This window comes from Silurus meridionalis, chromosome 11, assembly GCF_014805685.1.
Source record: "Silurus meridionalis isolate SWU-2019-XX chromosome 11, ASM1480568v1, whole genome shotgun sequence".
Taxonomy (NCBI): domain Eukaryota; kingdom Metazoa; phylum Chordata; class Actinopteri; order Siluriformes; family Siluridae; genus Silurus; species Silurus meridionalis.
In genome coordinates this window covers 20819275-20846535 of record NC_060894.1, presented here as the reverse complement: position 1 = coordinate 20846535, position 27261 = coordinate 20819275, and the positions used below count along the sequence as shown (strand labels likewise).

Sequence of the window (27261 nt, the reverse complement as noted above, 5' to 3'; positions counted from 1 at the left end):
ATGAAGACGAGTGAACAGCATCAGATCAACCAATGGTCAACTAGTTGTTCTTACAGGTCAAAGGAGAATCTTGTGAACCTTCAGTTGGCTACAGGAGGTGAACACCAGTACATTACAGTAAAAGTGTGAATCCTGTATTGTGTACATGCTGTTGAAATTCATAGATGCCAAACAGAAGAAATTCAGCCTTGTGCATTTCCAATCATTGTGATCCAATCTTGTTTCTGAACAATAACAAAAGCACTTTCTATTCTCAGGGCAATGAGATGTTCATTGACACAAAAAAACTTTTTTGAGAGATGAATGAAGGATTTTGGGGAAAGTACAGGCTTTTGATTGTTTTGTGCTGTTTGTACAAATTGTTTTGAGAAATTCACATTCTGGTTTGCAAATATTAAGAATGATTCAAGGAAATGCTCCAAAGCGATTGAGAAAAATTGTGAATCAATGCAAAGCATCGCAATTTGTTCAACTAAAAATTGTATTTATGATGTGCACAAGTGATTAAAAGATGTGGAGTTTGAACAAGTAGGTTTGGGAATTGCGCTTTTGTCGCACTCGCACCGTTCCCGATGCGCCTGTAGATGACGCTGCTTTCACATTTGCTTCCAATGCCACGGCACATCCCCATAGCCCAGATGGGAGTGTTCAACCAGAGCAACTCCTTTCTCATTTGCCCGGCTGCAGTCATTTATTGCTGAGCTTGGTCCTGACCAGACGCGCTTTTGTCTCTGGTTCGTGCGCGCTCCCGACCTCCGCGTCTCCGCGTCCTCGTGCTGCCGGTATTTGGCTTGTCTCCGGCAGGGTGTGTAGTGCAGGTGAAATCCTAGCGCCTGTGTGTAAAGGACAGAGGACAACCAGAAGACAGCTTTGTGCGAATCGGTAAGGCTCTGGTTTTATTTAAATATATATTTAAGGATGTATATATGAATGTAGGATGGCATGCTTTGATTTGCATCTATCAATCTATCAATCAATCTATCTATCTATCTATCTATCTATCTATCTATCTATCTATCTATCTATCTATCTATCTATATATATATATATATATATATATATATATATATATATATATACATATATACATATATACATATATACATATGCTGTTAGTCTTGTCTTTCAAGAGCACAATATTTGGTATACATTTTGGTACATGATTATTTATTTTTTATTCCTTCACCCTTCTTTCACCTTACATTTCCATCATGCACATTAATTTTATGTAACATACATCTAGGCCATCTGCTTTGTAGTTCATGCTTTGTGCCATTCCAATTCATAGCGTTATTTATACATAACATTCATATAGCATTCATATATAACAATTCATTACATTTTTATTATTATTATTATTTTTCTTTTTACACATAATAATCACATCTGTCTAAATATCATATTGGCTTCAGGTTTAAATAGGGAACCTGTCAGGCATCTTTGGGGCTGGTGAATGAAGTCACCTGTTTTTTTTTTAGACGTGTATGTATACATAACGGATATACAAGTGTCATAATGTGAAAAAATCCAATCCAAATGAAAAGAAATAAAGTGTGATTTCTATGAAATCAGACCAAAGCACACCAGTGAGCCTTAAAGGCATTGTCTGGAATTGAGTGGAAATAATGTAAGAGGATTAATCTCATTTGAACATGTGCATCACCAGTAGGAGAGGTAATAGAAGGGTAGGAGAACCCTGTCTCATGGTTGTGTATTTTATTCTAAAGCATATGCATATGTTTTAAGGCATGGCACATTTTCTACTTCTATGATCAAGCCGTTATGTGATCACGGTCATGAATTATTATCAAAGACTTCTGCTTACATGTTGTTTATATTACATTTATATTTGTCATTTTTCCAGAATTCCTTGCAATTATCTCAATTTATACACCTGAACTGTTTCAGGTTCAGGGCCTTGCTCACTACACTACAGTGCTGGGATTTAAACTGCGACCTTTCAACGTCAAACATCTTGACCACTGTCCACCAATCTAAAACTTAATAGTGTTATTATTAGTGGACATGATGAATGATATTCCTCTACACATCACTCATTTGCCCTCTGTAACCACTTTATACTGGTCAGGGATGCAATAAATCCATGGAGACACTGGGCATAAAGCGGGAATACATCTTTGGTGGACGCCAGTCCAACGCTGGACAACAAACACTCACGATGACACTTTTTTCCCTTCTGTTCTACCTGAATGGTTTATTCATACAACACATTCAGCCCTGTTATTAATTCTAAGTCTCAATAGCCCACGATGAATAGAGATCCGACTTGTTTTCTGTAGGTCCATGAGTAATTTTTGACTCGGATGGAAAGTCCGACGTCTAGGAGTCTTGGAGCCATAAATCGGCAGTGTATTTTTGATATAATGCCATAGTGTACTTTTAATTGAACTGAGAACTTGAAATGCCTTTGAAATGCATGTAGTAAAAACATTACAGTATGATATCGGATACAGCCAATTTGACCAATGTTTTTCGACCAACCGTTTTTTTACAGTATGTACAACTTACAAGACAATAAAAAGTATAGCATGGAAATATATGTAAGCCAAACACAAGTAGCAGGAAATCGTGATATATAGGGGATAACGATCTTTTCACGGTTTCTCCCGTAGAAGTATAAATTCATTTCCTGCTTCCGAAAGAAAGGTTTTCTACAACATCTTCACGAGCTGACCCATTTACACTCGTCAATAAATACACACTCCAAATTTGAAGAGTAGTAGGTGCCAGCATAAACACCTTCAGTGGTTGACAGGAGTGATTTGGGTTGTCTAGATGCATCAGACCATTGCAGATGTAACCAATTTAGTGCCATTTAGAAACATAAGCTAACAAAATGCCTCATATGCATAACTGATAACAGTTATCACCATGTTAGCTTAACTGAATCAGATCATATCTGGATCAGAATTCTCAGACATGGTGTCTCAGGGTGATATAGAACCGAACAGTTTTTCACAATCAAGATTAACTTGAAGGAAGTAAACCACCATCTCATATCATGTTATTATCTTGTTACTGGAATATTTGAGAAGAGAAACAGGTCCAAAATGTGTTGCTAAGCTTCTTCTTTCACCCTATTATGTAAGTGTAAAGGAATTTTTAAATTTTTATTTTAGCATGACCATAGTGATGGAGGTAACCACATTCACATGCCACAATGCACATGACTTGTGTTATTTTATTAAGCACTGGGCTTTACTTCAACCTGCAGGGCTTTTTGTAACCTTCTAATCTAATTTAGACCTCATATGTTTCCCTTTAAGATCTTCTCATGTTTGAGACACCTCACACTCTGTACCAGTCAGAGATTCCGTCTGTAAATGCGTCCTGGAACCTGCGGAACTGCTGTTGTAATATATTTTTGCAGCTCGTTTCCATGTAAAACGCAAGTTTACCATTTTAGCCTCATCAGAAACCAGGTGACATTTCTGAGGGAAAAAAAAATTCATAACTGAATAACTGGAGGGAGACCCACATAATCTACATACTCCAACATGCGTTTTATGCTTCGCTTGATTTTCTTTCAGTCACTTATATAAAATGCTCTACTTTTCCCAAGACTATTCATTAAAAATTGAATGCGATGTGTGTTTTATATCACTGCCTCGAGAGTGACTGAGAACAGGCTTATGAGGAAGTGGGTTGAAACTATAATGCCTCACATCTGGAAACACACACTTCATATTGGCCTGGAAAAACACCCAGAATTATGTTTTCACACTCTGTCTACCTAATGAATCAAATCCCTGACCTCAGGGATCAAGTGCCATGTAGTCTATAATCAGTGGCACAGTCTATGAGGGTTCTTCTTCTATTGTCCGTTTTAAGTACAGGTTTAGGGTGACATGGAGCACAGTTGATGAAATGGAGATGATTAATCCAGTTAAAGAAACTGAAAGTCGTTGTTCCAGGTTTACGAATAAAAGACGGATCAGGCATAACATTATGACATTAGAACATTATGATCAGTTGAAGTGAAGAACACTGATGATCTGTTCATCATGGCATCTGTTAATGCATGGGCAACATATATTAGGCAGCAAACAAGCATTTTGTCCTCAAAGTTGATGTGTTTAAAGCAGGAAAAATGGGCAAGCGTACGGATTTGAGTGAATTTGGCAAGGGCCAAATTGTGACGTCTAAACGACTGGGTCAGAGCGTCTCCAAGAGCAGCTCTTGTAGGATGTTCCTGGTCTGCAGTGGTCAGTATCTATTAAAAGTGCTCCAAGGAAGAAACAGTGGTGAACCAGCGACAGGGTCATTGATGCATGTGGGGGAGTGAAGGCTGTTCCTTGTGGTCTGATCCAACAGACGAGCTCCTGTAGCTCAAACTGCTGAAGAAGTTCATGCTGTTGATGCTCGATGAATCAGGATTGTTTTGGCAGCAAAAGGGGGACCAACACAATATTAGGCCGGTGGTCATAATGTTATGCCTGATTGGTGTATATATAATTCTGTATTTTATTATGGTTCATGATAAGGAATTTAGTGACACTTTGTTTGAAATCTATATTCATAAATCTCTCTTTCGAAAATAGATATGGGTCTACAGTCCCTTTAGAATGTAATTGGACATCAAGATTCTATTGTTTTTTTGTTTTTTTTTTATAAAAGACTTTCAGAAAATCAATATGACATGACGTATGAGAATTTCAGTTTTCATATGAAGCTGCTGGCCCGCAGGTGCTACATACGTCTTTCATTGTCATATTGTATATTTTTAAAACAAAACATCAAAAAACATTTGTTGTATGTTTTTATTACATCAAACTTGTGTACTTAGGTGTCTGTATATATAACTGTAATTCATTCAATTCGATTCAAGTTTATTTCTGTAGCGCTTTTAACAATGGACATTGTCTCAAAGCAGCTTTACAAAATGTAAGAATTCTAGATAAAAATTGAAATATAAGTGAACTATGTGTATTTATCCCCAATGCTCAAGCCTGGGGCCACTGTGGCAAGGAAAATCTCCTGTAAATGGCATGAGGAATAAACCTTCCAGAAACCAGACTCACAGGGGAACCCATTCTCGTTTGGGTGAGAACAAGAGTGTGATCATAAATCATAGAAAAATTATACAAACACCGGAATGTGTGATTATTAGTCATGTCTTTCTGCAATCTTTTACAGTCCGTTGATGTTAATCTCTAAATAATAATTGTCTTACTACATAAATAAGAATAACTTCAACATATCCAGTTTATTTTGCACTCCAGGGAGCACCTCCATGCTCTCCACAGTTCTTGAACTATATTACAGTTGTTTTGTAATAATTATTTGTTATTACTAGTTATAATGGATGTACAATAGATGACGCAATATTACACTGAATATTGTCACTTGGAATAACTTATAATGTATTATAAGATGATTATAAGTTATTAAGGAATTGTTATAAGTATAAAGTATAGAATAATAGACGCTTTGTCCAGCTATTCTCATAGTTTCTATGTCACAATGAGACTTTGAGCAAAAATGGGAAGCGAACACACAAACAACTACTTACCTTGTCAGAAAGACGCAGTAGTTACTTCCCATTGCTCAACACCATGTAACCATGTAACTTAACTGCCAACACGCCTGGTTTCCCTCTTAATGCATTCTTCACCTAATGAAGATTTGTTTGTCAGGTCAAGCGAAGCTGAATCTGCAGATAGTTGGAATACCTTTGTTTAATGAAATTGCATTGAGACATGCTTTGTTAGAGTAGAGTGTTGGGCCAGTCTCTTAGTACTCTGTTCTGAGGCCTAGGGTATTGTTCTGACTTTATGTATAGAAATGACTTCATTGGTGGTGGTGCACAGTTTTGATAAATAGATGATGGTGTAATCTGCTTAGTACAGGAGTGCCCAGTTCTCAGCTTGAATTTGTGATTTTATTGCTTAAACATGCCTGATCCTGGTCATTGAGTAAAATGGATCTGATGTGTTTGAACATGAACCTCAATAAAGGATAAATCCACAACCCTGGTATGTGAAGGTATTTATTAGAATTTATAAAAAAAAAAAAAAAAGTAGTCCACTGACAAGAAGTTTGGGGCACGAGGATAAATCTTTGTATAGTTCCAAACGCAAACTAATAAACTAATTAGCCATTAGAAAGATTGTTATATCTCAGTTAGCTAGGTATCAGATTTCAGGTTATATTTATAACTACTTGCTATATCAAATTTAATTTGTCACAATTTGTCACAAGTATAAACTTCTTCTTCTTCTTCTTCTTCTTCTTCTTCTTCTTCTTTGGGATGCTCCCATTAGGGGTCACCACAGCAGATCGTCCATCTCCATACCCCCCTGTCCTCTACATCTGCCTCTTTCAAACCAACTACCTGCATGTCTTCCCTCACCACATCCATAAACCTTCTCTTTTTCTCCTTCCTGGTGGCTCCATTCTCAGAATTCTCCTACTGATATACCCCATGTCCTCTACACATGTCCAAACCATCTCAATCAGGCCTCTCTCACTTTGTCCCCAAAATGTCCTACATGTGCTGTCTCGCTAATAAATTTATTTCTAATCCTGTCCATCGTCGTCACTCCCAACAAAAACCTCAACATCCTCAGCTCTGCTACCTCCAGCTCCACCTCTTGTCTTTTACTCAATGCCACTGTCTCTAAACCATACAACATCACAGGTCTCATCACAGTCCTATAAACTTTCCCTTTCACTCTCACAGATACTCTTCTATCACAAATCACTCCTGCTATCACTCTTCTCCACCCACTCCACCCTGCCTGCACTCTTTTCTTCACTTCTCTAACACACTCTTCATTACTTTTGCACTGTTGATGCCACTTACCTGAACTTTTCCACCTTCTCCACCTCTTTTCCCTGCAACCGCACCACTCCACTGCCCTCCCTCTCGTTCACACACATGTACTCTTTCTCACTCCTCCTGACAATATATGAATATATAAAGTATAAGTTCTATTGTAAATAAATGTCATGTGTTCATGTGCTGTATGAGCCAGAACTTTTCTTTAAGTCCATGTTATTGTTTAGGACAATTATTTCCTCTCATGGCTGATGATCTGTTGAATATTTTAGTTTTTAGATTTTGCACATTACCTTACATCTTATACCCTATATGTTTTTTTCATGTCACAGCTGATGTTATTTGGTAAGGGAAACTCCCCACAAACACTATTGCATGTTGCACAATGCAAATATTTGTCTTTAGTGGCATTTGTGGCAAACACAGCACATCATGCATTCTCCCTGGGTGGAAAAAAAACATGAAGCTGTTCTTGCTTTTTTTTTTTTTTTTTTTTGAGGTGCAAAGGTTGACATATCTTCTCTAGTGTTTTAAGAACCTCTCAGAGCCAGGCACCGTTTCATCATTTATCATAGTACTACACGCAGCAAAACTCGATAATGTGTAAAACTGGCATGCGGTTGCATTTCTTAGTATTTGAACAGAGAATAGGATTATGATCTTAGTAAACATTTAAAAAAATGTATAGCCAAGTATAAGCCATTATGGAGGAACACCTTTTGTCTCATTACATGTCGCAGAGAATTTGATTACACTGAGAGTAAACACTGAGAGTGCGGCAGGTTCAATGCATTATTTGTTCTTTCAGCTGTTGTGCATGGGGTTTTAAATGCCTTCATAGACCGTGTTCACTTTCGTCTTTCAGAGCCACTGAAGTCACACAATGACAAGCGATTAACGCTGGCTATTCTTGTTTCATGAGTACACCACATTTTATGTAATATCACAAGTTTGGCTTTGTGTACACATTTTTACACCCTTCTGTTCTTCTTGATGCTGCATGCATATTGACTCTTCTTCTTTATTGCTTCATTGCCTTTTTTATGACAATGAATTTCGCTTAGAAAACTTTTCCATTGTACTTTACAGCCATGTGGCTATGTGCACATCAAATGTGAAACCTGAAATCAGGAACACGATAAAGGTCTTAACTGAAAATTTAAAAACAAAAATGGCAAATTTGCATAGTCTGTAAAACATGTTCAGGTATTTATTTATTTTTGCACTAAAAAGGCCTGTTTGTGAAAGGGCCATGTGTTAGATGTCAGAAATGTATGTCGCCTAATTAAATTTATGATTTGCCGTCTGTCTGAACCACAGAAATAAAAGTGAGCTATCTGTACCATATTGAATTGCATAGCATCTTATCTTGTCTTTCCTCTGCATCATTTTGCATTGAATAGCATTGTGTTAAATCGAATCGAAATCGGATTGCAATGCATCGTAATAGAGGTGAATCATATCGCATCGGTAGCTGCTTCACATGTGTCTTTAATCTCCATTCCAGTTTTTTATTCACATTAGCTGACTATGTACTGACCCTGGAGGTGTCAAAGTTCCCAGCAAGGCTTTAGTTTTAGAAGAAATGAGCCATCGGTCTTGGAAGTTTACACACTTCTTTTTTTTTTTTTTTTTTTTACAAGTCTTATCTGGTTGACGACTAGCTAGCTAAAACCTTAGTGTGTTTATTATGTCCAAATATATTGTGTTCATTATGTCCAAATAACTACCTATAGTAGTTTTTTAGGCCAAAAAACATATTAATTTGGATATAATTTGAAGAATATGGCTATAGTTTGACTTTATTTATGCACTGACAGACTTGTTGAGACATGCCACATCACTTAGGCTGTATTCATCAGCATGTAGTCATATACACTGTGTGACTCCCATCGTCTTGTGATTGTGCTTCCACCATGAGCAGCTTGTCTGGAGTGCTATTGCTGACCCAAAGAAGTATGACATCATTAAAGTGGCCCCTGGCATGATAAGTGGAGAGATTTTGGATTTGTCCCAGCTGCTTTCCTGTTCTAAGACATGCAGATGAAGCAGCTCTAGCGTGACTTCTGGAATAGCTCGGCTGTGATGTGATGTGAGTTCCGTAATAATAAGCAAAACTAGGCGAGATACAAAATGACCTGATAAGCGTTAGGCTTCGTCTTGTAAGCGTGTGGTCTTGGCAAAATGTGCCTTCATGCTCTATTCAATTTTTTTCATGTCTCACTTCCCTGTCTGGCTCTGACCGATTGCTACACTCAGCAGCTGACTATCTTGAGGAAGCTGAGGGTAAGTTACATAGGGACTTTAGAGGATTTTGTGCTGGATGTGCGTATTAAAAGTTTTTCTGTGTGCGGGAATGACCTTGTCAAAGCATCTTCTTGATGTTAATCTCAGCGCTTAAAATGGTAAATGACAAACAGGTTTATTGTACGCTTTATCCTTGCTAGCCTTTCTTCATCCAATTTAGAACAATATGGTTTGCTGAAATTGTTAAAGACCTTACATAAGCACACAGTTATGCTTTACGTAATCAAAACCCACGCCTGAAACTAAAATGGGGATCGTCCAAGGCGTATTTAGTGCCGTTGTATACCGTGTAATGAAATCACCTTATTTATTTTGGTCTGTCATCATAAACTTTATTTACTCGGAGTTTTGCCATCTCGTCTCGCTATATGCCTTCTGCTCTGTCCTTCTTTCTGCAGTTCTTTTGTTCTCAATTCATTCGTTTCACTGTGCACTTTTTGACGATTGCAAGAGGAATGTAATCTTACCTTTTCATTAGGACCTACAGTATTTGTGGATTAGTTTAGTGATTAGCTTTGGAGATAGATATTTGCTGTGGATTTAATGACGTGTTGGTGAAAGTGATCTGAGGTGAAAACGGGGCGTGGCAGAGGGTTACAAGATGCAGGGTAATTAAAAACAGAGTGCACACAGTTCATCGCAAGTATGATGAATAGCTTTTAAGACATCACAGATGGTCATGCTTCTTTTGGGTAATGAGTTCAGTACTGGTACACAGCCCCTTCCAGTGGACCTCATTGTGCCAAGTCGGCATATTTGCCACATGCACTGGGGTACATTGAGAGACTCATGAATGTATAAGACTAGATTTGTTAAAGATGTATGGCAGTAAAACATTTTAGTTTGCCTTCATGTTGTGCTGTTGCATGGACACTAAAGCTTACTTAAGCTGCATTCACTCTAAATTTTAACATGCAAAGTTTCACAGGTCAGAGTACATCAAACTTGAACTGCGAAATATGCAACTTAATCGCACTGCGCTTACCTTTCCATTCTCTACTGTTTGCATGCATTGAATGGGAGTTGAAGGAATGAAACGTGTAGCATGACTGCAGCTCAAAGCAGACATTCAGCAGAAAATTGTTGACCACCATCTGAAAGAGGATCACAAAAGCAGACAGGACACTAACGCTTACTAAAGCAGAACGTCAGCAGAAAATTGTCTAAATCAGTTTGAACTGCACATTTTTTGTCCAAAAACAAGAACATATTCAGTGTTTCCATGCTTTCATTTTTAGGTTTTATGGTGTTAAATTGTTTCTCTGTAATCCAAGATTCTGGTACACTATTAACTACTGACTATATGCTTCTTAACTCCTGAAATCCACAGTTATTATCTGTTACTTAACCACAGGATACAAGAAGTTAATCTCATGAAAGATTGGAGATGTTACACCAGTGACATATGGTCATTCTAAGCTCCCAGCAGTGCAGCCTGTGCAAAGTGCTGCATCTGCAATAAAGCTGCTACCAAGCTGTAAAGGCCATAATCGACTCTCGTATGAACAACAATAAACCCGATTTCAAACTTTTTAAGAAACGACACGAGCAATGAACTTTTAAATGAACTAAAATGACCTTATTTTAATTGCCACTAGTGATGGGAAGATCGGGTCATTTTAATGTCTTGGTTCTTTGAATCTCATTCATCAAAATGAACGAATCTTTTTTGAGTCATTTAGTTTATTTTGTTGCTTTGCTCAGAATGAAAATAAAATATTACATTTTCAGTAAGCAGATCCCTCCGAACATGACTACATACACAAACTATGACTATAGTTCTAATAATTATATATTTATATATGTGTATTTAACTGTGTAGCATCTATGGGAGTCACGTGATAGAAGAACGAATTATTCAAACTAGAAGAGTCGAGGGATGAACTACACAATTATGCTTCTTTTTATAACCTACGGAGATTTTGCAATGCTTTGCTCATGTGCGTCCAGAAGAAAATGAACAAATCACTCGTTCTTCTGAATTACAGAACGACCCATCACTAATTTCCACATTAAAGTGAAAATTAATTTATAATTTCTTTACTTCCAAGTCCTAAAAAACTGCTTAGTCATGCCAGAATCAGGAAGGTTATGAGCTTAAAATCCACTCTGGAATGTAAGTTATTGTCGGAATCTTCTTCTCGGTGCTTGCAGGCTGCTTTTTAAGTATTTTTCTTCCCAGAATTACTAATCCTTTACATCCTCAAGAACATTAACGCTTTCATTGTGGGCCTTGATTAGATGAATAAAGAAGGTTTCTACGCATCTTCAATGAAGCGAATGTTCATTCAGTATCTCAGACACATTTGTCTGCCTGGTTTTTATTCTTTATTCAACACGGTCTTGTTCTTTATCTACAGTGACTGCAGAAACGTTTGCAAAGTTTAAGATCTCCTTCTCCAAAACTTGCAACAGTCTTATTGTGTTTGTGTCCTTTGTATGGACATTGTAAGTCGAATCCGCTGTTAAACTCATTTTAAGAGAGAGAGCGAGAGACCGACAGAAGGAGGGGGAATTGGGAATGGGGGGGTCTATTGTGATTTCTCACAATCAGACACACCCCCTGCCTCAGTGGTTAGTGGCTGCTGTGGCAACAAGACTTTAAATGGAAGAATTAAGGGCTGTCCGCTAACATCAACTCTTCCAGCAAAGGAGGCAAAATGAGAATCTGGGATTGTTTCCTGAGCACAGAAACTGTTTGTGACTGTGTATGATCAGGTGTGGCTTTTTCTCCACAATATTAAGAATTCTGTGCATAGCTTGGATGCAGCAAGAGGTGGATATTCTGTATATATACATTAAATATGACTTTATTTACTGTAAAAAAAAAAAAAGTGGAATGTGCTTGTGAGCTTTAATGTAAAGGATTACATTTTGTTGTCATTTGTGTGCTGCCGGATTTGAAGCCGGATTTGAAGCCGAGTAATTCTTCTATGCATATTTGTAATGCAGTGGTTATATTATATGCAGTTTGCTGGTGAATAATGAGTGGGAAAGGGGCAGGGCCAGAGGCAGGGCTCAGTTCAGGAGCGTGCAGCAGCTTCGTGTGGAAAGGGTTAGTGATGGAGTAAGTGAATGCCACTTGGCCACTGATCCGTAACTGAGTGAGGGACAAAGGCCTCCCGCAGAGTGAAGTGCACTCGGAGCCCAGTGCTTCATCGTCCTCTTGCTGAGCTACACTCGTGTTTTAGCTCCGGATGGTGAGTAATGAATGCATTGTTTTGCGTCTGTTATGTTTTGCTGCATTTTGTTGGGTTTGTTTTAGTTAGTTCTGCTTTGTTTGAGGAGTATCATTCATTTTTAATGATGTTTCACCATGCTTGTGGAGATCCTCAGGTACTCAGAGATTGTACAGGATTAGTTTTGGATTGTTATGTATACTTATTTCTCACTCTCACTTTGGGATGCTGGTTTTGCTCAGCACTTTTTGTTCAACATTTTATAAATCCTCACACAACGTTGTGGTTCAGCATTCGAGGGGGTTCCTTTGAGGAATCTCACATCCAGGCCAGGAAACACGTCCTTACTCCTCCTCCATCAGGGTCAATTAAGCGCCAGTCCTAACAGTTGTGTGTCATGGGTCAGTCGGCCATTCATAGTCAGCGTGATGAGCCAGACCTCTTCTCTTCTACTCCTACATGGATAAGAAATTCCTTCTTGGCGGTCTTTTGTGAGCTGATCGAAAGTGATTCTATATGCAATGCTTGGAGTAATAACTTTTCTGTCGTTTGGGCTTTTTGTTTATTTCTGAGCATCTGCTAGTGGAAAGTTATCCAATCCTATGATAAAAATCTTTACTTAGTTCCTAAGATTATGTGGTTTTGCTTGACTATGAGTATTATACAGATTAAAGTACTATTAGGATGGGATAGGCTTTCAGGGTATAATTTTGCTAGAGGACTTCTGTTATTTTGGAGGATTTACACAGGAAAATCACAGAGATTTGTCTCAGGAATCCTCATATTACTGTATATGCATGGTTTTTTATCCAAAGATTACAGGCATACAATGTAGGCCTCATTTTTATAAAATCTTTACACATATAATCTACATCTGTACACATAAATATAATGTTATAATATGCTCATCGGAAATGTAGACAGAAGAGAGATAAAAAGACCATGTACATATAGGGAGTGATCTTTCTTTACATCATAAATTTGGTTTAAGTATAAAATCAGGTCTATTAGATGTTGCATATTTGGTTTATTTTTCCAAGTACAGAGTAAGTTGTTCCAGTTTCTGATTGACAAATTCATTTTTTTTGCTCCATTCTATAAATGTCCATTGTGATTTCCATTAATGCATTCATATATATATATATATATATATATATATATATATATATATATATATATATATATATATATATATAAAATATGTATCTATTTGTAACTTTTTCTGGGGTATTTGTTTTTTTACCCAAAAGTAAGATTGTAGTGATTAAATGTTATTGTTCTGCTTTTTAAACATGACTAATACCTGGATTTGTATTGTTCTGCCAGGAAATGGTAGATAATAGTGCTTCCTGTGTGTCATTTTTCCACAGACCTTAACAGAGTCTTGATTACCTGGTAGTATAGATGGACTAGACATTACAGCCCATTTATAGGGGGTTAAGTACAGCTTAATATTTTCGGTGCATTAGTTATTGTTATAGATACTATTCATAAAAAAACTAGTCTATTACAAACATGACTCAAGATGTTACGTTTGCTATGTTCTTTGATTCAACTGTTAATTTTATTGTTCAAGTGTCTATTTACTGGGGCTTTTGAGGACACGTTTCTGTTGGCTCCTACAAGCTAAAACTTCATCAGCTGCTCGTGTTGGTTTAGGGTTATGCAAAGCATTCTGGGAGCCTTTCATACTCGTCCAAATGATTCATTTTTTTAAACTGCAGGGATACCTTTTGTAGATTAAGCCAAGATGAAGTTTAGAAAACAGAGAGGGATATCAGACCCAGGCACATCGACGAAGGAATCAAAAGAGCCGGAAATGGACAGATAATTTTAGCAGAAAAGGATGGTCTTCAGGCAGCTTCAGAACTCATTTACATACATATTTGGCCCACATGTCTGAGGCTGAGCTCTGTCCACAAAGCCTCTCTTCTAAGGCCAGGATATGAGACTTGACTGCGCAGGGTGGCCTTTAGTTGGATGAATGGCCCATTTGATGCCTTGCATTAGTAGATAGGAAAGGAAGGGGTTGATTTCATTTAACATGAATATATCATCTTTAAGTGTAGCATGCGAATCGATGAGATGATTGGGTTGTGTTCATTTAACAGTAATTTACTGGGAATTATTGTCTGTTATTTTATTTACCGCACTATAACAAAGTGGAGGAATGACATGACATTCTGTTTTCGTAAAGTATTCATCGTTTTTTTGTTTTAATACTTGCTGTGTTTCCTCCTTAGACTAACATAATTGTGGTAAATGTTAAAGCTTGTATGCTCTGCTATGACTCATTCTACTTTCCTCTCTCTTCAGTCATAATTCCCATGTGGAAGCTTGCCATGTGAGAACTCCTCATAAGTTCAGTCAAAACTTTACCAAGTACATGATTTACGCAGCATTTTGGTTCAATTGCATAATTCAGAAATGCTTATAATATCTTGTACGAGTTCCACCCTGAAACACGCCAGCGGGATGTCTCACATTAAGTGACTACAGTTGGGAGTTCCTCGGTGGGAAAAGCCTTTAGACATCCTCACAAATATACAGAGACAAATGACACCTTTATTTTTAAGGAAAAAAACATCATTTATTCACTCATTTTCACTATTTATCCCAGGCTAATCTAAGGAACACTGGATGAACGGTGGAAATACACTCGTATGTACTCATATTCTCGTATATCATATACTCATTCATGCCCAGTTTACTGTAGCCAGTCCACCTAATGATTATTTTGGAAAACCTGAGGGAAAACCCCTTCTAGAAAATGAGCAAAATTCAAATACAAGCTCAGTATTGAATCAGGGATCCTGAAGAATTAGCCGCCATGCCACAATGGGGCAGGTGTGTGACCCACCTGACTGGGGTTTGAAAAGGCTTTGTGTAAGGACATTTTAATGAGGGTGAATGAAAGTTTTCAGCTTTTGACTAGCCTACATATGGATGTGTTTTGCAGTAATAAAACCTCACCTGTATACAGCATACAGGGTTTAATAGCTGGAACCCAACACTTCACATAGTAATGACTTTCACATACCACAATTACTTTTCTAAAGGGGAGAGCATGGCTCTGATTTGTATCTAGTGTGGGAGTGCAGGAGTAAAAAAAAAGCCTGCTAGGGGTAGGTTTGACCATTCTTATCTCTGGCCTGCACACGTCAAAGAAAGGCGGCCTGTCAGCTCATATGACGGCTTGGCTTTATTTTTTACAGTGCAAAAAAGTACAGACTTTTTTTTTACGTAAGAGAAAATGAAGCACCCTGAAAGAAGAACTGTGAAGCGTGCCATATTCCCTGGGGTCAGTAAATCCTTTTGTTATGTGGTTAATACCTTTAGCTAGAGTATTCTCAAATTCTTGAATCGGAAGGTGTGAATTAACTTTCTACAACAGCACAGCTCGAAACAGTATTCCAGGCTGTAACATGAATGACAGGTTTATATGAATGCCGTACATACACATTTCCTCATTCAGCGTCTCCCAGCTTCTAATTGGATACAGGTATACGCAATTTCGCTCTCATATACACACATGCGTACACACACACACATACACACACATGGACACACTATAAAAAGAGACTTCCTTGCACCAACACTTTGCGAAGAATTGTTCTCTGTAACCTGTTTCGGAGACTTACCGAGCTGCTCCGATTTACGTGTTGGATTCCCCATTAACGTTCTGTGTCTCTGGTTTTGGATTTCACTTTTTCTCCTTAAGACTCTATTTGTTCATCACCTGAACTTAACGTGTTTAGGATCACAATTCCTGCCTGACAATGTGGAGTTTTCTTTTCGCTTGCGTCCGTATGCATACATTTCAATTTACATCACTAAATATCTTCAAAAAAGCACATTGATATTAATCAGATAATAATATAATCATTACTAGTGATGGAATGTAATGAACATTTATGAAGGAAGTCTCCAGTGAAAGCACTTTGTAAACATGTTGTGTTTCTGGTTTCTCAGTAACAAGTTTCAGACAAACTAACTTATTTTTTGGGATATTTCTAAACATAAAATACAACTATAAATTATTTGAGAATGTGATGTTCCAAAGCTGTAATCATTGGTAAATAGCTGTGGTATAAGTGGTGTATTCTGGCACAGTCACAGGGCTGTATACACTGCTCCCAACATGGGTTATGTTCCTATAACCTCACAGTCAATCATGTATTATTATGAATAGCATTGTGGAAGAAAGCATCAAGATAAGCTATATCTGTACTCTCTGGTATACTGATGAAGATTACATGGTATTATATGAATTTGTTTGACTGAAACAGGCTATGGGACTACCCTACAGCAGCTTGCTTGTGCTAAGATTGGAACTAATGACCATTTACCCCTCAGTTAGAAGTGGCTAGGTCGATGCTAAAGTTTCAATGCCAATTTATTAATGGAAAGGAAACATTAGTGATCACAAATAATTTTTTCTTGACGTTGATGTAGTGGGGAGCAGTGGTAGATGAAGTACACAAACCATGTACTTGAGTTATATAGTGTAATATAATGTATATAATATACAAGTACAGTAACAAATTACATTTACTTCGTTAGTGTCCACTGGTGGTAACTGGGTAGTATGTGCGATTTTTGTTTGAGGCATAGGCTACAGTCCAATTACTCAGGTTTTAACCACATCAGTATCTCTGGTTGTTTGAAAGTTATCTTCCCTCCATGAATTGATGGAGAACCAAATTCAGGTCACTAATTAACAGATGCATGTGTTTACAATAATATAATTTTTATTTTATCCTAATTTTTCTGGCATCATTGTCTTTTGTTTATCACCGCCTTTACTGAGTGTGGAACTGAAACATGACAATAATCCAGTGTCTTTTTTTTTATGCCAGGCCAGAAGTCTCAATGCAGACACTGTGTTTAGTGCATGTGTCATTTATGGCCCAAATCCAAAGAGTTTTAAATGGCCTGCTGTTGACTCTGAATAGGCTCATGTATTCCAGTGGACCAGCCTCTTTCAGTTTCATGTGAACATGCATATTAATATAATTGCCCACTAAAAGACAACACTAATTAATATCTCTTTGAAGCAGTAGAACTAGCTCCAAATTAGACCTTGTGATGATGAAATGGAGCCAAAATTCTGTTCATATTCAAGTGTTTTAACAGTCTGTGCTTTTTCTTTTTTTTTGGAATCTATATAGTATGCACATGTGTGCACATCTGTGTGTCAGTCTGTAACACTGTAAACTATTCATATTTCCCTCTTATGTGTTGCAGGCCTGAGGGATTACCAATTGAAGAACACCAAAGAGATCCTCTCCCTGTGGGTGTGTGTATTTGTTTCTTTCAAGATTTGTATGGTCAGACAGAAACCATCTACCTCCAGCACCTCCAACAAAGAAACATCATCAGTATCTACTGTGCCAGGCCTGCTGAGTCCGGTGTTCTTTTTTCCCCCGACGCTTCCCTCGGACCTCTTGACACCCTCTGCAAACGCTGGCACGAGAGCACTTTAGGACTGCTAATCATGAGTGAATTCTGGTTGTGCTTCAACTGCTGTATTGCTGAGCAGCCACAGCCGGTAAGCCACTCGTGCTTCGTCTCCAGAGAGGCATTCAAACCACAGGAAGCAGGAAGTGCTCGCTAGTTATTGAGCAGCACCTGTGCAGAACTAGTACAAGGTTCCTATTCACGCAAACTATACATAAGAATAAGCCGTGTGTGTGTGTGTGTGTGTGTGTGTGTGTGTGTGTGTGTGTGTGTGTACTGCTGCTGTTTACTGCTAAAGGAAATATGTGTGGGTGTCAGTGTCTCTTTTATCTTTTTTGCATCAATATAGTAATTTCCCTGGCTAAGGAATTATGAGCTTGAGACTTCATTTCCCAATTGGTATCCACTTGTATCCCAAGATTCATATAAATAGCCTTATATGGTTCGGATATTCTTAGTCGTTATTTCTACATTTTGTGATAAATAGGTTTGATTTAAATTCGTCTGTAAGCTCTATTTCTGTTTCAAGATGTCTAGCACCTGGACCGCCTTGTCTATAAGACTGCGACTGTGGTTTTGCATTTATCATGAGACAAACAGTATCTAACACTAGAACGTTTACGTCTCTGTATGACAGTCATCTTTTGCTGTATTCTACAGCTGTATACTAGTGTGTGCATGTACTAGGTGCTATAACTGCACAAATATTTTCATATAACTGTGAATGTAATTTCACATCACTGTTTAGCACTCATTTCATTTATATCCTCCTAATTGCCCATGCTTTTTTAAATAGTTTAAACGATATAATATGTGAAATATTTGATCATATAGATGGATGAGATGAGATTTGTTGATGTAAATTGGTTTGAAGTGATCCAGGTCTAGAAATTGTGCGTCTTCATGTTACTTCTCCTGTCTGGGGTTCCATATTTAGTGGTTGCTGGTAGGAGATGAGTTATGTCGCTAGGACCTTGTATGGCAAAAACATTTGAGGAATCTGAAGTGTTCACGAGCCTCTCTTACTATAATCAACACTTGGCAACCTTACACTGAAATACGCTGTTCAAATGACTTTTCACCTCCTATTGGTTTATTTTATAGCAAGAACAATCTGCATTTGACTTCCTTTTACGTGGGAAATTTGTGGAGTAAAAATAGTAGATTACCAAGTAACCAAGCAAAATGTATTCCAGTATTGGTTCAATCTTCAACAAGTTTTATTTCCTTATATTGTTTCCTTTCTTGATATTTTTGGAGGCATATATCTTGTGATATAATACCAGAAATCATACAGGCAAGTCGAAAACACTTTTTCATTAACACATATACCATGATTTTAGCATGACTCATGGTCATAAGCTAGAATTACGCATTTCACCTATTTGAGGTTTTTCTGACCTAGATGTCACAGCATGCCACAGCGAATCATCATTTATAGATCTTTTCAAAGAATATTAGACTGATCTTAATAGAGTTTCTAGTACAGCCTGTGAACTTCCAAATAACTAACAGGCTTAAAAAACAGCCCTGCCTCATACCTGCTTTATTTAGGCAATCATTATTGGCAGTGAAAGTTGGGTGTGGAATTCCCCTATTGACTTTGCCTAGTAGTTTTCCAGTGGCCTATTGTCACCGTTGAACAAGAAAGCAGCAGTACAGAGGACAATGTGCTCCAGGAAGTCAAGATATTAAAAACACAGTGCCTAAATTATTAATGCAAATCAGTGCATCTGCAGCTGCGAGTCCCGTTATACCCCCCACCACCACCACTACCACCACCGCCATCTTAATTTTCAGTCTTATTTCGGAATATGACGTTCATTAAATTAGGCCGCTTTTTGCCTCAAGATAACCCTGTGTGTGTCCTAGTTTAGACCTGTCATCTGATGTTGGATTAGAATCGATTTTGAGACCTAAATGAAGGCTGCCGAAATCTCGCATGAGATGTTCTGAGAGAAATTGCATGCTTTCTTGTATTTCCGAGATGTATTTTTTTTTCAGGTAAAAAGCATATACATAAAGCTAGTTTCTTTTCCGTTGTGGTTAGACGTCTACAATAGGAGACTTTCAAGACAGTGAAGAGACTGAAAGCCTCGTAAATCATAATTCAGTTGATATGCCTGGACCTTGAATATGTCTGCTTAAGAGCAAAACAAAATCAATATCTACATCACCCTTGCATGTACTGACTGGGCACTTAGCCTAATAGCATAACACTGTAAAATTTACAAGTAAAGGAATGATTTTTATATACATATTTAACAGTAGCTCATTTGTTCAGGATAAAATAAAAACACATGAAAAAAATTGTAAGGAGTCTTTAGTTTTAGCTCTTCTAGCACATACTGTATGTTGAAAAATATATATAACACGCTGTAAAACCAGTGTGATATATTTTACTTTTATCTCCTTCGCTAATGCTTGCACTAATTTATGTATACAAATAATACAAAAGTAACATGTTTTTCTCTATAGCATGGTCTTTTATCGTTAAATACTTCATGCTTTTATTTTGCTAACTTTTTTAACTTGGTGTATAAAAATGAAGTAAAAAATTGGGGCAGAAAGATTGACCTCATTGACAATCGGACGCTGGAGTTGACATTAATGTTCCTTAGCTTGGAAATGTAAACTGACATCGACATGGATTTTTTTTTCTTTTCCCCACGAATTGGGTTACATCACAATAACCCAAATACGACCTTGTGATTGTTCTGTGTGGTGACATTTAGGCAGATGGAACATTATAGTAGCTTAATTTATGAGCATGCTTTATGACATCATAACAATATGCCATTTAAGATATGAAATACTTAATTTATGATCACTCCTCAAACTGTTCAATAGAAACACTTTTTTTTAGGTTGTTGTTTTTGCTAAAGTGAATTGAAACTCATTGCTCTGTGTGTACTGTGTTGCACCTACAGCCAGACATATGAACACACCAGAAGGTAGAAAGACTGTGACACACTTATGTCTGGATCATTTCCTCTGGGGTGGTTGACCACAGACATGTAGATGATCAGGCATTAATACGAGTTGTTTTCTGCTTTGCTGTAAGTCGCCCCCCTTCAATACTGCAGTAAAAAGGCCTTTTGATATTCAAGGCACATAAAGTGAAGTTGTTCAGCGGACAGATTTCAGATTCGCATTCATCCATTTATTCAGCCTTTTAAAACATGCTTTTGAACAGAACATAGTGTTTAAAATTGATGTTTTGTGTTGAGCTTTAATATTTTTAAGTGTCCCTTATGATTCAATACTAATCAGTCCATTAACTATGGACAAATGTTTTGTTTGGGGGGGATGATTACAGTGTAATTGCATGCAATGAGGCAGCAGAGTCGGGATACATTCTGTTAAATAAGTCATAGGACACTGGTTTGTTCTCTGGACAGGCCTGTAGACCTCTGTCCTAGGATCAGACATGTTGCTTTAAAGATATGACTAAAGATTCTTCAGGTTGAAACTCCAGGAAGTGTTCACGACATATAAAATCTCAAGGGACAGGGAACTAAAGTCAGCAACTTTGTGCTCGGATGCAGCTACAGCTGTGGGCTGTTTCCATAGGTGCATAACAACCTAAATTTCCACCACAAATCTATTGCAGTGAACCATGAAGCTTGATGTCAGCCACCACCAGAAGCCTAAAGGTCTTGGGACATTTTGTTTTACAACCTAAACTGTAAGAGAATTATAAAAATGCATAAAAAGATAGATATAAAAAATATTTCTGGCATTAGGCTTAAAAAGGAGCTCAGCTCAGTGGGAGTTTTTTTACACTGGGGATGTTAAAGGGTTCCCGCAAATATCTGATTCATTGTGCAATTGTGCTGCGAGATTTAATAGGATACAATTCAGCTTGACAAGGATTGGATTGTCTGGGGATGTAACAAGCTCACAATGGCTGTGCTGGTTTAGACTTGTTTCCTCTAAAGTTCCCGTTTTAGAGATGTTTGCATTCCTGCCATTGTATAAGTGAATCAGCTTCCTCACAGATGAAGTAGCCATGTGAGAGTCACATTACAGCATTGGCTTTCATCTTGTATGTTGTGCTCTGTCCTTCTAAGTAGAGGTTGAGTAATTGTTAAATATTGAGGTCTTGTTGATGTAAAATGTGATTGTGAAGGTGTGAGTGGGTGTGTCATGTGCTCTCACATGCTCAAACGTCATCTATGGTTTTGGGTCAACCTTTTTTCCTTTTTTTCTTTGATTGTGTCCTCTTGAGTAAATCAGCAAATACTTATTGTGCAACAGAAACAATTTCCCAGTTGGCATTTTTGCTCCTCTGCTCATCCCATGGTGGAAGGTTTAATCCTGTCTGTCTAACAGGGCTTTTTTTGAGCATAGGATGTTGTTCGTTTGACCTGCACTTCATCCCGGCACAAAGCCAGATTGGCACATTGCTAGTCGGGTCTTTTTGGCTCAGTTCATGCTATATTGGAGACGTGCACATGAGCTAGACATGGATTTGGCACCGTGTATTAAATATCTGTTTTTTATTAAGGTGGGATCTGTAGTTAGTGAGGGAGAAAGGCCAGCTTTGGAGAATATCCTTAAGGTGCTTTGAGATTTCTTGTTTGACTCCAGGATGAAAAGAAATAGTTATTTTTTAGGTTTGAGTTTGGCATTGGTGTATAGTGTGGCTTATTCAGGTCTGAGTGCTTGAAAAAAGCAATAACTCATAATTCCCAGCTTAATGATGTGGCATAGACTAAATATCTCATTAAAATATTGATGATTGATGGTATGTATCACATGTATCATCACTAATGTTGGATTTACAAAGGATAATAATGCCGTTTTCATTGATGAAAAGTACAATATTTAACTATGTAAAAATCCAGAATTAATAAAATATTGTGGCATAAATTATCCTTATATTAATGGTATATTGTTGTATTGACTATCCGTAACTGGCTACAGTTTTTGAATACCAAACCGGTAACACGAAATGTATTAAAAAAAAAGACTCAGAAAGCTTATCTTGCTTGTTGGAAGATGTTGTTGCACGTTTTTGCCGTTTCAGGTCTAGTGAGGTATAAAATGCCACCGCCTCACCCTCTGTGAGGTCGTCATAGCAACTGCTGCATGGGTTGGTGGGCAGCAGCTGACTGGTGATGGAGTAGCAGAAGGAAGAACGCTTGATGCTGCTGAGAGCCATAAAGCCACTAGTGTTGACTTTGAATCTTATAAGGTCCGGGAGGCAAAGCACACGCCGTGCATTAGCCATGAAGAGCCGTGATATTTTAACTCGTAGCCGTGAGTGTCATTCCACTGGGTTCGATTATAAAGGTCCATTTTTATTTGGAAAAGGCAGTCAGAATAAAGCTTTAGCATGAGCCCGAAAGCAAACATCGCATACTCACTTGTTTGGATTTGCGAACAATATTTTGTGTCCAATAGGGAAAGCTGTAAAGTCTAATAATATTAGAAAAGATTTGTTCTGTGTTTAGATTTAGATCAATTATCTAACTGTGTTCTCCAGCAGGCTGTGCCAAGGAGCGATTGCATCTGTGGCTATTTTTAACGCCGTTCTCGTTCCTTTGCAGAAGCGACGGAGGCGCATTGACAGGAGTATGATCGGTGAGCCTACAAACTTTGTCCACACAGCCCACGTGGGATCTGGAGATCTGTTCAGCGGCATGGACTCTGTAAGATCATTTGCCGTCCTCTGATTGAGCAGGTTTCATCAATAATCTGCAAAACAGTTACTTAGATTGCAAATTTATTTTAGATACCCAGAATCCAGTGAAATCATTTTTTTTAATGACTATTGTTCGCACTAAAACTGAAAACAATATTAGTGATTTTTAGCATTAAACATTAATCAGGGAATGGTTCAAAAGAAACTCAAACCATCAAAATGACAACTAAACATGGAAAAAGTGCCTCTAAAAGTGGTGTGTGCAAAATCTGTATTTAATGCCGCTAAACCCCAACCTTTATTTGCACCATGGACCAGTTTCAAGAACGTTTTTTCACGGACAGAGAGGTGGTGGTTGTCACGTGCATAACTTAACACAATACCGTGCATATTATATTACTATTATACGGGTTCTGGAGAAACGCCGTACAATTATAAGGGTTCTGGATAAAACGTCTCATTTCACTGCGTACAGCAATATATGGTTAAAATGACAATAAAAGCTTCTTGATGCAATGTTTTTAAAAGCTTTGAATATTACATATATCATGAAAATCCTATTTGATTTAATTTATTTATCTTTTATAAAAATGTGTGGCCTGGCACCAGATGATACATGGCTCGGTGCAGGTTTACGGTGATTGGGGACCCCTGCACTAAACCACTGCAGTGCCACAGTGACTGTAGACACCAATTTTGATTTATGGATTTATTTTGTATTTAATTCATACATTAACAGTTCATCAGTAGTAATTTGAGAAAAAATGAGCTAAAATCTTAAATTGATAGTGTAACCCTTATGTAAAACTGCAGAGTTCAAACAATCGAGGCTTTTTTAAGTGTCTCCTTGCATGTAAATGTCCAAACTAAATAAATATCAACGCTATACATTTAGCTTATAGACAAGACTATACACGGCAATACAGACTATATGAGACCATACATGACGGATCAGTAACGTTCATATATGAAATATACACCATCACATACTTATATAACTTTTCAGTAGTTAATGTATGTGTGTAATACATTTACATGCTCATTGCTGTTTTTATAGGTGAACTCAATTCAGAACCAAATGCAGTCAAAGGGGGGATACGGGGGTGAGACGATGCCCATCAATGTGCAAATGCAACTGGTAGACACAAAGGCAGGATAATCTCTTACTTGAGAAGGTGTGTAATTTTTGAATGCTGCTTTCTGACAATAATGCAAACTACCTTCATTTGCATTAGTGAGTGTAACAGATTCACATGATTGTTTAACTACACTTTGACCACCTTTTATAGTCAGTTGTTCTTTATCTCTCTTCCACTAGGCTTCCACTGCATCAGTGAAACCCATTCCGACACTTTCCATAGCCTCTTAGAAACCCTCTGTTCTCGCCAAGCAAACTCACGGACCATCATGCACTTCATGGGAATGAGGACGCCCTGTTCATGGCTGTCAGTATCCTCACCACCCTCATAATGGACGCTTGCATGCCTTGTCATCGACCGTCTAGCAGTGCATGGTGTAACCTGGCCTATTTGTTTGTGGTTTGAACAGCTCATTTTCTCAGCACTCATACATGAAGGTCTGGAACCTCCAAGTACAAACTTTTTGTAGTTTTTTTTATTTTATTTCCTTGTTTCCTTCACGGACTTCATTCAGTATAAAAATCTGGCGTGCAACACGCCAGCAACGCTCACGTAAATTGTTGCTAGCTCTGGCCGTGAAATGCCAAAATGCTCGTTTCGATGGGATAATGACTCACCTCTGAACAGAAGTACCTTTTTTTTTTGACTGAGACTCAAATGAATGCTGTTTTTGTAAGAAGTGATTGTTCTTTTGCTGTTTACGTCGCTGTCTCGGATCACGTTTCTTGTATATATAATTTTCGTTGTAGTAAAATATTATTAGATCGACATGACTGATGCTGAAATGCAAAACTGACAATTCTCTCACCACACTGATGTAAAAGTTTGTGTCATCCAGTTTATATGAAGATGCTCAAGCTGTAGTTGTTTAATGTACAGTCAATGTGGAAGAGCGACAGTGTCCTCAGTGTCCCAATGCTTTAAACTGGTATGGCAATGTATATATATATATATATATATATATATATATATATATATATATGCATACACAAGGTGGTATCAAAAACCTTCGAGACGAGCTTTGTTCACAAGTAAGTACTTTATCTACATTTACACACTATCACCTTCAAAACAGTCCCCTTACACAGCAATACAGAGCTCCCAGAGTTCCTCCCACTTCTGGAATGTATCCTGGAAGTCATTCAATCGTCTCAAGCACCTTCTGCGATTCGTGCTGGATCTCCGCACTGGTGTCGAACTTTGAGATGGGAAGAGGGCGAAGTCTGCAGGAGCCAAATCTGGTAAACAGGGTGTTGTTTTTCCGGCGAGAAACTCACGTGTGAGGAGGAGATCGGTGACATGGTGTGATGTGGTCGGAACTGCAGACGTGTTAATGCAGTTGGTCAGAATAGCACCAGTTGCACAGTTCCTGATGGACAGGACGATGTCTTTTCACACACTGACTTCGGTGCTCCCTGTGATTGTGTGTGCAGGCCATCTGTTAGTGTGTTACAAAACGAGTCTTTAAACTTGAACTTTTTGATACCACCGTATCATATATATATATATATATATATATATATATATATATATATATATATATATATATATATAATGTATGATTGTGGAAGATTTTGAAATGAAAGCGAATTTGCTCTCTCTGTTTTATTTGCAGTCTAATGGGAAATATAATATCTGCTCAGAAAATGGTGTTAATACTTTCAACCATTCCTTTCAATTGGGTTGAGAGACTAATGTTTGGAAATGTCTATAAAAGTACATACGTTGTTTTAAATTGCACTAATTTTTTCCAAATGCATAAAGAACAACCAAAATTCAGAGAAATGATGAAAATGGGAAAATGCAGCTTATCGTAATACAGTCAATGACTTCTAGCAGTCATATTGCTCAGGATCCTCATATTAACCCGTATATTGAAATTGATCAAATTTAGAATAAAAGATAACACAATATTTATGAATTTGTAAATCAGAATCTCAGTCTGGAGTGATGTACTGGATTTCAGCACCAGGCCCATGATAGATCAATGATGGCTATGGTAAATGATAAGGTGGCCATGCAGAATAAGGTGTGAACTCACATATGGAATGTCCAGTTGTTGTTTTCTCAAAGTGCTTTCCTGTTTGTGTGTATATACTGTGTCTTTTGTGTGTCACTACCTGAACTATGCTAATTTATTTTTCCTAATTCCTAAAAATTTTTGTGTGAACAAATCAACCATCATCACCAAAACCCCGCCTAGCATTTTAACGTCATGCCTTATAAATATATTTTATTATTGTGTTGTCAAAATGATGAATTTTTGCCAGAATTTGTTTAAAGTTTGACAGAGTGAAAAAGTTTCCCCGGTGCTCTAAAAAAAAAAAAGGTTACAGAATTAACGGACACATGAGATTTATCCGAATCAGGAGAAAATGTTGCTGGATGTGAACGATGATGAGATAAGATCTTGTGTGAATCCATGAACCAGTAGAAAAAACATGGCGCTTTGGTCTCTGGTTGGCAAAAACCCACAAAGTTTTACTTTTTACTAAAAGTTTCTTGTTGTAACTGTTGGCTACAGTGGTGTTCCTGGCATGCATTAGAACTGCATTGTCCCTCAGCCTTTATTCAACACAGATGGATTTCATCATCAGGGATTTCTAAAAGCTATTCAGATGCCAGAGCACATTTTTATACATTTAACGCTTGTTATGTCACATTCAATGTCGGCTTGTACATTACCGAATGTGTTCACTTGAAATAAATTTTTTTTCCATGTTA

At 37.7% G+C, this 27261-nt stretch overlaps 1 protein-coding gene across 2 annotated transcripts; it reads left to right on the top strand.

Annotated features, from left to right (window-relative positions):
- Positions 1-682: 682 nt before the first annotated feature.
- On the top strand, positions 683-27261 carry cdc42se2 (CDC42 small effector 2). 2 transcript variants are annotated; one of them, XM_046860613.1, is made up of 5 exons: positions 683-882; positions 17536-17839; positions 23304-23405; positions 24456-24573; positions 24717-27261. In XM_046860613.1, the coding sequence occupies exons 2-4, from the start codon at positions 17786-17788 to the stop codon at positions 24555-24557; spliced, it is 258 nt and encodes an 85-aa protein (XP_046716569.1). In that variant the 5' UTR covers positions 683-882; positions 17536-17785; the 3' UTR covers positions 24558-24573; positions 24717-27261. The 2 variants fall into 2 exon arrangements, with proteins under 2 accessions (XP_046716569.1, XP_046716568.1); XM_046860612.1 differs by lacking the exon at positions 683-882 and adding an exon at positions 12196-12309.